The following is a 12,663-nucleotide window of genomic DNA, read 5'->3' as shown; positions in this document are numbered from 1 at the left end:
CTGTGACTGTCACACAGCAGCTTTCAGTTTTAAAGTGTGCAATAAGCACACCCCTTCTCAGACCTAGCTATGGTCAAAGACCCTCTTTGTGATCCTCTTCGTGTTACAGAAGAAAACTTGGTTCTGCTCACCCTCCCAAGTAAAGCCAGTCCACTGACACTAGGTTGCGGTGAAGGAACGTGCAGTGTTTATTGCAGGTGCCAGGCACGGAGAATGGGCAGCTCAAAATCAAATCCCAGATGGCTTTCAGGGAGAGGGTTTTAAAAGCAGTGTGACAGAGAGTGCTGCTGAGTGAGTGACCAGCTTATGCATGATTTTTGAATTGGTTGCCATCAATATTAAGTTTCAAGCATCATCAACCTTCTGGTTTCAAACTCCAGCGTCTATATTCTTACGATCATAAATTTTCATCTGGATCTGGTGGGGATCTGCTTCCTATAAAAACAACCTAGGAATGTGTCGGAGAAGGCGATGGCACCCCACTCCAGTACTCTTGCCTGGAAAATCCCATGGACGGAGGAGCCTGGTGGGCTGCAGTCCATGGGGTCGCTAAGAGTCAGACACGACTGAGCGACTTCACTTTCACTTCTCACTTTCATTCATTGGAGAAGGAAATGGCAATCTACTCCAGTGTTCTTGCCTGGAGAATACCAGGGACGGGGAGCCTGGTGGGCTGCCGTCTATGGGGTGGCAGAGAGTCGGACACGACTGAAGCGACTTAGCAGCAGCAGCAGCAGGAATGTGTCAGCCCTTTGCCTGTATCTTTCAGGGACCTAATGATTCCGCCATGTGGTCCATTTATTCTAAATTGTTACCAATTCCCCAGTCCAACAGCTATTCTTTATTTCTACATCTTCACATTCCTAATTATTAGCTCTGAAGCAGCCTTTAGAGACTCAGAGACCTGGTAGCCTAAAAGAAAATACTTTTACTTCAAAGGATAGGGACACAGGGGTTTATTACCAGTTCATCCCTAATTTCTCTCTCTCTCTCTATCTCACACACCCACCCACCCACCCACACCCACACACACCCACACACACCCTCTCACACAGAGAAACCATAGGCTCCTGACAACTGATAACCAAAAATAAGGCAAATCTACAGGATGGATACAGATTTGGACATCTGGAGGACGGAAACCACGTTGAGCAGACACGGAGGACAAGTTTCGTTTGTTTGGTCTTTTTAACCTATGACAACTCTTTCCCTCCCCGTCGTCTGTAGCTGCCAGGCGCAGCCCGTGGAAGCCAGGGTTCGGCAGCAGCCTCCCCGCCTGGCGCCCACGCGCCGCCCGCGCCGCGCCGGGAGGAAGCCAGCCCCGCTCCGCAGGGTGCCTTGGCAACCCCGCGCCAGCGAAGGTTAGGCGACCCCCGCCCAGACGCCTCCCCGCTTCACTCTGGAAGGTGAGAGAAAGACCGGCGCTCTGCTTGCTTTGGGTTTTTATTATTTTTCTGTTTTCGAGCAAGGAGAAAACCTGGGCCTTGAAGAGTTCAAGGGGAGCCTGAGCTACGGCGCTGCTGCGCCCACGGCGGCCCCGAGCCCCACCTCCCTGCACAGCCTTGGCGGGAGACAGGGTGCCTCCTCTCCCCCGCCGATCCAAAGGTAGGGGGCGCCCCGAGCAGGTTCGGGGAGCAGGGCCGGGGAGCTCGGCGAGAGCGGCCCCTTACTCTGGCGGCCCGAGTCCCTGCAGCCGCCGGGAGCAGGAACGGCCGCGATCCCGGGAGCCGAGGCGCCCCGAGGTGCCCATAGGGCCGGGCTTGAAGTCAAGCGTCCGAGCTGAGAGCGGGCGCCTCTGGGGCGCGGAGGGAGAGGGCAGGATTCAGCGGCGCTTCTGTGCGAGTCCGGTGGCCGGGACGTGGGTGAGCAGAGCTGAGCTGGAAGAGCGTGTCTAAGGTCCCGCTGGCACTGGTGCAGGGAGGACGCGGCTCCCGGAGAGGGCGAGCCCGGGGAAGCCCGGCAAATTCGGAGCTGGGGTGCCGGGGGGTGCTCCAGGCGGGGACCCCGGACGCCGAGCACCTGCAGCCCCGCTCGCTGACGCCCGGGACCCCGCAGCGGCGCGCCCGGGTCTGCGCTCCGGGGGCAGGTATCCCGACACGTCCCAGAGCCTCGAATTCCTAGGCTGGGAATTCATCCCCGAGCTTGCGGACCTTTCAGTTATCTTTTAAAGGGACCGAACCACCCTGTTGGATGGAAGCCCAGAGACTTGCTGGGAGCCTGTGGAAATCTCCTAAGGCGCTCTCAGCGAAATTTGCCTCCCAAATGCAAATTTAAATTTCAGATTTCTCAAGAGAAAAGAAACTGATGTAAGAAATGGGGAGAGAGGGTGGCTCGTGCCTGCGTGTTTATCAGCTGAACGGAACAGTATTTCTTTACAATTCACATTTTGCCAGATTCTGGCTTTAAAAGTAGATCATGGGGATATTTGAGAACGTGAAACATAGCCACTGTCCCAGGATCACAGCAAAGTGGGCAACAAGTGATATTTTATCATTGCTAGAGGGGAAACAATTGCACGTATTTAATTCTTTTGTGTGATTAGTAACCTTTTTGAGAAGAAAGATGTGTATTTCCGTAAGGCAGGAAAAGATCACAGCAAAGCGACTTTATTTAAGTGTATAAGCTCAGTCCTTGTATGTCCTCTGAGTTCCGTGCAGCTCCTCCCATTCTTTTTAAGAACTATCTATTGAAATACTCGTCTATTCACAAGATTCCATATGTCTTGGTGTCACATATAGATCAATTTTTATAAACAATTACAATATAACAAAATTACAGTGTCTTTACAAGATACTGCTTTTTCAAAAAACGTCACCACAGTTGGACCAGGAACTTTTGTTTCTTTAACTTGTAAGGCTAAGGATACAAGTTTGATGTTTCAGCCTGGGAATTCTGAGTGGAGGAGGGGGGTTAAAACCAGGTATAAAAGAGTGAACAAAAATTATGCACCACAAAAGTTTTCACACAGTCAATATCAGATTTCTTCTAAAATAATATTTCATTTTAAAAACATTCTTTATTTCATAATTTCTCTAGTGATCTAAGATGAAGAGAAGTTCACATTTAATATTATTTTTATTATCTGTAAAATATTTATGCTGCATAAAATTGTACAACATTCATTACAACACTTGTTGAAAAGCAGATCGTTATTAAAGATATTTCCACTTCTATTATAGCCTTGTTTATTGTGCTTTTCAGGAAGAAAGAGAAATTAGGGGGTAAGTTTAAGGAAAGAAACCCTCTATGTTTTTTCACCTTTCATTTTAAAGTTATTCCTATAGTATAAATTTTTCAAGTAAAGAAACGGAAGACTTGAATCTTATTAGATAGAATTTTCCTGATGTGCAAAATGTTCCCAGGCTACAAGGAGACACTTTGAAAGGAACAGTTTAACATTCCCTCTTTGCCCCCTTCTCTCATTTGCAATATCCATTATTTAGTTGTGAGAAGTTATCCATCCAAGAAAAAATTTACAAAAGGTTCCTTTAGTGTCGAGCGTGATCTTAGGTGTTATGTGTGTACTTGGGGTGGAGTGGAGCTACAGGAAGAGCACAGAAAGTTTAACTACATAGTCACAGCAAAATAAAATGAATAAATGAATGGTGAATGAATGAAGGAATGTGAGGTGAGAGAAAGCATAAGGGAAAAAAGATAATCTATCAGTAGGTACAAATAAACATTCATAGGATTCCCCAGAAATACAAGTATTCAAGCTGTAGTGAAAAAACGACATCAGGAAAATGCCTTTCTTTCTTTTATTCATCATACATTGAGGGCCTTTCGTGTATGAGACAATTGTAGTTTGTAACAACTCATCAGAGACCTTAACACCTCAGAATATTCTTCACATCATACCTGTATCAGTTATCATTCTTCTGCCACAGCCTAGCAAAGCACCTAGCATATTAGATGTTCAATAAATGCTAGTTGAATGAATAAAGGAACAACTGATCTCTCTTAGCTATTCATTAACAAAAAAGGCCTCCCTTTTAAATAATGTGTAAATTAGTGTCTTTTAGAGAAGGATAGAAGTGTTGTCTTCAGTTTTGTCATGTCCAGTGAATATTCAGGGTGACATTTTTATGACACAGTGTTTTTTTCCTTATTTATGTGCATATAATTATGTGCAAATATTTATGCGCATATATTATAATAGAATTGTACCAGCCACCAACTGTACAACCTGATGTACTTCTTTTTCATTTAAGTAAAAATGTTGTAAATATTTTTTACCTTTTCGGTTTTGTGTTCTTATGCGATAGCCTTTATCAGTGAAGATATTTGGGGGCAAACCTCAGACATATTGCAGACTTGGTTCCAGACCATTACAAGGCAAGTCACATGAGTTTCATTTTCCAGTGTATATAAAACTTATGTTTAAACTATAGTCTATTAAGCATGCAATAATATTATGTCTAATAAAACAATGTGTGTGCATGCATGCTAGGTAGCTTCAGTTGTGTCCGACTCTTTGCAAGCCTATGGACTGTAGCTTACCAGGCTCCTCTGTCCATGGGATTCTCCAAACCCCAAGGAGAATCCCATGAACAGAATCCCAAGGGCCTCATGGAGAATTCCATGGATAGAATCCCATGCCCTTCTCCAGGGGATCTTCTGAACCCAGTGTCTCTTATTATTCCTCCCGCATTGGCAGGCAAGTCTTTACCACTAGCACCATCTGGGGAGCCCCAAAACAATGTACATACCTTAATTAAAAATCCATTATTGCTTAAAAAAAAAAAGCTATCTGAGCCTTCAGTGAGTCATAGAGTTTTTGCTGTAAAGGGTCTTACCTCAGTGTTGGTGGCTGCTGACTGATCAGGGGAGTGATGGTTGCAGAAGGTTGGGGTGGCTGTGGCGGTTTTTTAAAGTAAGACACAATGAAATTTGTCCCATTAATTGTATCTTTTAGGAGTGATTCCTCTGTAGCAAACAATGCTGTTCATTAGTATTTTACCTGCAGTAAAACTCCTTTCAAAGTTGGAGTCAGTCCTCTTAAGCCCTGCTGCTGTTTTATCAACTGAAGTTGCATCATATTCTAAATCCTTTGTTGGCATTTCAACAACCTTCACAACATTTTGACTGGGAGAAGATTCCATTTTAAGAAACCATTTTCTTTGCTCATTCATAAGAAGCAACTCCTTACCCCTTAAAGTTTTATCATGAGATTATAACAATTCAGTTAGTTCTTCAGGCTCCACTTGCTATTTCCTCCACAGGTGCAGTTACCTCTTCCACTGAAGTCTTGACTCCTCACAGTCATCATTATGGTTGAAATGATCTTCCCAATTCCTGTTCATATTGACATGTTGACTGTTCTCATGAATCACAAATATTCTTAACAATATCCAGAATGGTGAAACCTTCTAGGTTTTTCAATTGACTTTGCCCAAATCCATCAGAGGAATCATTATCTATGGCAGCTATAGCTTTACAAAATTCTCTATCTTAACTAATAAGACTTGAAAGTTGAAATTACTCTTTGATCTGTGGGCTGCAGAATGGATGTCATGTTAGCAGGCATGGAAACAACATGAATTCTCTTACATCTCATCAGCCTTTTGGGTGACCAGTTGTATTGTCAATGTGCAGTGATATTTTGATAGGAACTTTTTTTTTTTTTTTTCTGAGCAGTAATCTCAAAGCAGGTGTAAAAAATTTGGTAGGCTGTGTTGTCAATAGACATGTTTTGTTGTTCCATATATTAAGCACTGACAGAATAGACTGAGCAGAATTCTTAAGGGCTCCAGTATTCTCTGAATAATAAACATGCATTGGCTCAATTTAAAGTCACTAGAGCATTAGCCCTTAACAAGAGAGTTAGCCTGTCCTTTGAAGCTTTGGAGCCAGGTACTGACTTGTCCTCTCTAGCTATGGAAGTCCTAGAGGGCATCTTCTTCCAATATAAGACTATTTTGTCTACACTGAAAAACTGTTAAGTGTAACCACCTTCATTATTTATATGAGCTAGATCTTCTGGGTTACTTGCTGCAGCTTCTACATCAGTACTTTATGCTTCCCTTTGCACTTTGAGGTTATAGAGAAGGCTTCTTCTTTTCTTAAACCTCATGAGCCAATCTCTGCTAGCTTTAGACTCTTCTGCAGCTTCCTCACCTCTCTTAGCCTTGACAGAATTGGAGAGAGTTAGAGCCTTGGTCTGGATTAGGGTTTGGTTTAAAGGAATGTCATTGGTTTGATCTTTCATCCAGACCATTAAAGCTTCCTCTGTATCTATAGTAAGGCAGTTTCTTTACTAATCATTCATGTATTAATTTTCGTGCCTGGAGAATCCCAGGGACAGGGGAGCCTGGTGGGCTGCCGTCTATGGGGTCACACAGAGTCAGACACGACTGACTGAAGTGACTTAGCAGCAGCAGCATGTATTAACTGTAGTAGCATTTTTAATTTCCTTCAAGAAATCCTTTGCATTCACAAGTTGCCTAACTATTTGGCAAAAGAAACATAGGTTTCAGCCTATCTGGGCTTTTGACATGCCTTGCTTACTAAGCTTAATTGTTTCTAGCTTTTGATTTAAAGTGAAAGACCTGAAACTCTTCTTTTCACTTGAATGCTTAGAGGCCATTGTAGAATTAACAACTGGCCTAATTTCAATATTGTGTCTCAGAGAGTAGGGAGGCCTGAGGAGAGGGGGAGAGAAGGGGGAACAGATACAATGTGTGTGGATTAAGTCACATCTTATATGGTTACAGTTCCTAGTGTCCCAAAACAATTGCAATAGTACATCAACAATCATTGACCACAGATCAACATAACAAGTAGTCATGAAAAATTCAAACTATCGAGAGAATTACCGAACGTGGCGCCGAGACGCAAAGTAAGCATGTGCTGTTGGAGAAATGGTGCTGAGGTCCTTGCTCTGTGCAGGGTTGCCACAAACCTTCAGTTTGTAAAAACACACTGTAAGTGAAATAAAGTGAAGGACTCATTTTATAATGAGGCCTGATCATAATTTAAAGTTGAAACGTGGTAAATTATCACAGTTGCCTATGTAGGTACTCTTCATTTCATTTTGGGGCCCTTTGTAACCTTGTCTAATTTCAGTGGTTCTAATATATGTGTATATGTAAATATACATACATACATATATGCATATATATTCAATATTCTATATATTCATACATTGAATATTAAATATATATGAATATAGAATATAAATGGACATTCAATGTTCAATGTATTAATATATCCGTATATGTTCAATACATAAATATATACATATATTATTGTATACATTGTATATATAAAACATTTATACATATGTACATATATGTATGCATGTATGTTTGCATATACACATATACTACAACCATGGCTCAGATGGTAAAGAATCTGCCTGCAATGCAGGAGACCCAGGTTCCATCCCTGAGTCAGGAAGATTCTGTGGAAGAGAAAATGGCAACCTGCTCCAGTATTCTTGCCTGGAAAATTCCATGGGCAGAGAAGTCTGGTGGTTTACAGTCCATGGGGTTGCAGAGTCAGACTAAGCACACATGCACACACATATATACACATATAGTCATACTCTATGCTAAATTTGTCCATGTCCCCCGGATGACTCATTTCTGTTATTTTAAAAGCTGAGAAAATTAAACTACTTTTGTAAATTGATTAAGTAACATATTTATTTAGCATCTACTATGTACAACATACTCTATTAAGCATCATTAAAATCATGAAAATAATTGAGACATTTTCCCTTTTCTCCATCAGAGTGTCACAGAGAGAACTGACCATGCACTGGAGGCACCCTGAATTTTAGACTCATGCCACATTCTTCTGTCATCACCAATAGTGCTGCTTCTTCTCTTACTAAAAATTTGGGACAGTAATTTTTACTCTCGAGATGTTTTACCCTACAATTACATGTCCCCAGAAAACACAAAGCCATTATAGAGTATACTGTCCAGTTTCTCTTCTGTCCTTGCCTTGGTTGCAGGGGGGACAATCAGTAGCTACTGATGTACAACTAAAGAGGACTGTTTGCAAAAAGTGAATCCAGAGAAGAACAGCTGAGTATAAAGGAATCATAGTAACAAGCAGCCTTACAGACTGTGAGTGTAAATAGGATAGGGAAGAAGCCAGATGGAGCCAGGGGGTCACTGGAGCTCAGGAAATGAGGCAGGAAGGCCAATCGAGGTTGCTCTGATTAGAAGCTCATGGAACTGTCCAGGGGAGCGGCAGGAAGCCCATTGACTGGGAATATGATGAGTGGGATGATTTAGTAAGCCTGGTGAGTCACTATCGTACCTACCAGAAATCTTTTTCAACTTGAGACAATATCAGAGTAAATTATTGATTAACACCTAAGAATAAATGAATAAGATCCTGAACTTTTGAATTCATTTATCTTTAAAAGGGGCTTCCCTGGTGGCTCGGCTGGTAAAGGATCTGCCTGCAATGTGGGAGACCTGGGTTTGATCCCTGGGTTGGGAAGATCCCTGGAGAAGGGAAGACAACCCACTCCAGTATTCTGGCCTGGAGAATTCCATGGACAAAGAGTCGGACATGACTGAGTGATGTCTCACTTTAAAGGAATGCAATTGGCCTTCAGAAATTTAATAATGTAGGATCTGTTATAGAAGTTGTGAAAAAAACTTTTGAATTTCTCATAGTACAACAATGCTTATATCATGCTATTTGAAAATTGCTGTATGTATACTTGAAAAGTTATTTATGACAAAGGTATGTGCACAATAAGATTTGCCCTTTGGAAATTTATTGGCCCAGGATCTATATATCCCTTATAAATAGAAGATAATTATTTACTATTAATTTAAATATATATGTATTTTTATAGTTTTAAACATAATTACCCAACTATAGATCTAGAAATAGATTGATAAACTTACAGTGATTTTTTAAAGATATATGTACCTAAAATATATGTATCTCCATATATATCCATATATATATTTCTGTCTATCTATCTATATCAGGATATCTGTTACAAGGTATACTCATCAGAATTAACTAGCTGTTGCTATCCTGAGTATTCTATAGGATATTCTTGTTTAGAAAAAAATGGGAAGTGCTTGCTTTTTTAAAGGGGAGAAGGTTTTCCTTTTGCCTCTTCTTGATATATTATAGGCAATTGTGTACTTCATTAGACAATAATGTCAAATCTGTAATATATAACAGTAAATAAGTAATATCATTGTGGTATTAATATTATTAATATCCTTGAGGTGACAAAATTTGTGGTATGTTATATTAGTATCCGGAGAAGGCAATGGCACTCCATTCCAGTACTCTTGCCTGGAGAATCCCATGGACAGAGGAGCCTGGTAGGCTGCAGTCCATGGGGTTGCTAAGAGTCAGACACGACTGAGCGACTTCACTTTCACTTTTCACTTTCATGCATTGGAGAAGGAAATGGCAAACCACCCAGTTTTCTTGTCTGGAGAATCCCAGGGACAGAGGAGCCTGTTGGGCTGCCGTCTATGGGGTCGCACAGAGTCGGACACGACTGATGCGACTTAGCAGCAGCAGCATATTAGTATCACTTCTTTATGCTATAATATCTTCCTTAAACAAAATGAATTTATTCAATCTTTTTAAGGCTGAAATATATTTTCAATCTTTAAATTAAAAAATAAACAAGTAAATTTTGTTTTTAAATAAACCAGCAGCTAGCTGGTCAGTGGTTTAATTCATGATAATCTTCAGGTCTCAGAGAACTGAGACTTGATCACAGGATGATTTTGCTGTCAAGATTGTGTTCACGTAAACATTTACTGAGTGACTACTCTGTACATGTAGGTCCTATGATAGTGTATCTACACTTGAGAAGCTCAAATCTGAAGATTTTATGAACTTGGTAAATTTGGGATATTAGACTCTGGTTTGAATTTATTTTCCCACATATATTTACTTAACAGTACCATGATGAAGTTACTGTGCCATGTTTTATGGTCGATATCATAGTGAGTAAAGGACAGTTTCTGCTTTCCCATTGGTTATACATAAATAAGATAAACTAGTTTTTATTATACTTGCAGTACAAAGCAAATTATGTCATATAGTATCAGATTCTATAAACAGAAATATGTGGGGATTCAAAGGAGATCATATCCAATTAAATAGATCAAGGAATAATTTAGGGCAGGTTACTTTCAAGTTTGACCTTGATTGATGTAGGATAGAAAGAAACATCTAAGATATGACTACAACATGTATCTCCACTAGAAAAAGTATTAATTAGCTATTATAATTAGATATCTTGAAGTTCTTATCCACATTTTCCTTTTCCTTCCCTTACATTTTTCCTACATAAGTGAAAAAAAAAGGCCTACTTTTTTTTTTGGTCTACTGTTTTAACATGAATCAATGCATCATAGAAATGATGATAGATTTAAACTTACTATAATTGTTATGGCTGATATTTGCACTGTACTTGGTGCCAGGTAAAGACTTCACTAAACTTTCTTAGTAAATTAATAAGGTAACAGGAGAAAATGGTAAAATTTTGCTTCCTTCTCAATGGATTACTTTATAGTTGTCATGATTTTTTTTTTTTTTAGTTCCTAACTAGTGTCTTTCTATTCCAAGCAGGAGTACAATATGGATTCAGAGCTCAAGGATTATTATAACAAAACATCTGCTGGCGAGAACAATACTGCTGCTCTTCGGAACTCTGATTTCCCAGTCTGGGATGACTATAAAAGCAGTGTTGATGACTTGCAGTATTTTTTGATTGGACTCTATACACTTGTAAGTCTTCTTGGTTTTATGGGGAATCTACTTATTTTGATGGCTCTCATGAGGAAGCGAAATCAGAAGACTACAGTCAACTTCCTCATAGGGAACTTGGCCTTCTCTGATATCTTGGTTGTGCTGTTTTGCTCACCTTTCACACTGACCTCGGTCTTGCTGGATCAGTGGATGTTTGGCAGGGTCATGTGTCACATTATGCCTTTCCTTCAATGTGTGACAGTTCTGGTTTCCACTTTAATTTTAATATCCATCGCCATTGTCAGGTATCATATGATAAAACACCCTGTATCCAATCATTTAACAGCTAACCATGGCTATTTCCTGATCGCCACTGTCTGGACACTGGGTTTTGCAATGTGTTCTCCTCTCCCAGTGTTTCACAGCCTTGTGGAACTTCAGGAGACCTTTGGCTCGGCATTGCTGAGCAACAGGTATCTATGTGTCGAGTCATGGCCATCTGATGCATACCGAATTGCTTTCACTATCTCTTTATTGCTTGTTCAGTATATTCTGCCCTTAGTTTGTCTAACTGTAAGTCATACTAGTGTCTGCAGGAGTATAAGCTGTGGATTGTCCAACAAAGAAAACCAACTGGAAGAAAAAGAGATGATCAACTTAACTCTCCATCCTTCCCAAAAGAGTGGGCCCCAAGTGAAGCTCCCCAGCAGCCAGAAGTGGAGCTACTCATTCATCAGGAAGCACAGAAGGAGGTACAGCAAGAAGACAGCCTGTGTGCTGCCAGCCCCAGCCAGGCCGCCACTGGAGAACCGCCCCGGAAGGCTTCCGGAGCACGCGGGCTCCAGGAAGAGTCCGCTCCCTTCATCCAGTAAGTTCATACCAGGGGTGCCCACCTGCTTCGAGGTGAAACCAGAAGAAAACTCAGATGTTCATGAGATGAGAGTAAACCAGTCTATCATGAGAATTAAAAAGAGATCTCGAAGTGTTTTCTACAGACTGACTATCTTGATACTAGTGTTTGCGGTGAGCTGGATGCCTCTACACCTTTTCCACGTGGTAACTGATTTTAATGATAACCTGATCTCAAACAGACATTTCAAGTTGGTATATTGCATATGTCACTTGCTAGGCATGATGTCCTGTTGTCTTAATCCAATTCTGTATGGATTTCTTAATAATGGAATCAAAGCTGACTTAAGGTCTCTTATACACTGTCTGCATATGTCATAATTCTCAGTGTTTACTAAGGAGAAAAAAAGTGTGGTAATCACCTAAAATGTATTCATAGTAACTATGTATTTATAATCAACAAATTTTGTTAACATGTGGAATTTATGTTTAAGAGCTGTGGATTTGGATGTCAGTTCATAATATATAGAAGATAATTTTAATGTGTTATGTAAGATAAATTCATTTAGTTGTATAAAGTCATTGTCAATCCAGTCTGTAATTTCATTTTAAAGAGTAGTTATATTACCTTCCATTTCAGCTTGTCTGTAAATCAATGAATTGTAAGTTCTTGCTTAAAATAAAAATTTTATTTAACCATCTCAGTATTTTTTGTTCAAAATTTTAAGTAAAAAAAAAAATCTTATTTTTCCTAAGATATTTAATTTCAAATATGAGGACTATCTATTAGTCTTCATTTTTACTTCACAGATTTCTTAATATTTTACTTCTAAAAATACAGAAAAGTTTCAGTATGCCCAGAAAACCATAACTAAATGACAGATATATGTTGTTGTTCTTGTTTAGTCACTAAGTCATGTCTGACTCTTTGAGACTGCATGTTCCTCTGTCCATGGGATTTCCCACACAAGAATACTGGATGGGTTGCTATTTCATTCTCCAGGGAATCTTCCTGACCCATGAATGGAACCCATCTCCTACATTGGAAGGTGGATTCTTTATCGCTAAGTCACTAGGAAATTCCCCCTTGGATACAGGCCTAAGTCATAAATTTAATTG

General features: G+C 40.3%; 1 protein-coding gene across 4 annotated transcripts; it reads left to right on the top strand.

The window, feature by feature from the left end:
- The first annotated feature begins 1,065 nt into the window (after positions 1-1,065).
- On the top strand, positions 1,066-12,243 carry NPY5R (neuropeptide Y receptor Y5). 4 transcript variants are annotated; one of them, XM_027543684.1, is made up of 3 exons: positions 1,318-1,406; positions 4,266-4,335; positions 10,576-12,243. In XM_027543684.1, exon 3 carries the CDS (start codon positions 10,585-10,587, stop codon positions 11,923-11,925), a length of 1,341 nt encoding a protein of 446 aa, XP_027399485.1. In that variant the 5' UTR covers positions 1,318-1,406; positions 4,266-4,335; positions 10,576-10,584; the 3' UTR covers positions 11,926-12,243. The 4 variants fall into 4 exon arrangements, with proteins under 4 accessions (XP_027399487.1, XP_027399485.1, XP_027399486.1 ...); XM_027543685.1 differs by lacking the exon at positions 1,318-1,406 and adding an exon at positions 1,440-1,862; XM_027543686.1 differs by lacking the exon at positions 4,266-4,335 and having other exon boundaries at positions 1,066-1,406.
- The last annotated feature ends 420 nt before the right edge of the window (positions 12,244-12,663 follow it).

Source organism: Bos indicus x Bos taurus, chromosome 6 (assembly GCF_003369695.1).
Source record: "Bos indicus x Bos taurus breed Angus x Brahman F1 hybrid chromosome 6, Bos_hybrid_MaternalHap_v2.0, whole genome shotgun sequence".
Taxonomy (NCBI): Eukaryota; Metazoa; Chordata; class Mammalia; order Artiodactyla; family Bovidae; genus Bos; species Bos indicus x Bos taurus.
Note: the sequence above shows the minus strand (reverse complement) of the source record. Positions and strands in the feature narration are given on the sequence as shown.

What these genes read in the sequence shown, in the direction of transcription:
- NPY5R (XM_027543686.1), top strand. Translation starts at nt 10,585, where the DNA reads ATGGATTCAGAGCTCAAGGATTATTATAACAAAACATCTGCTGGCGAG.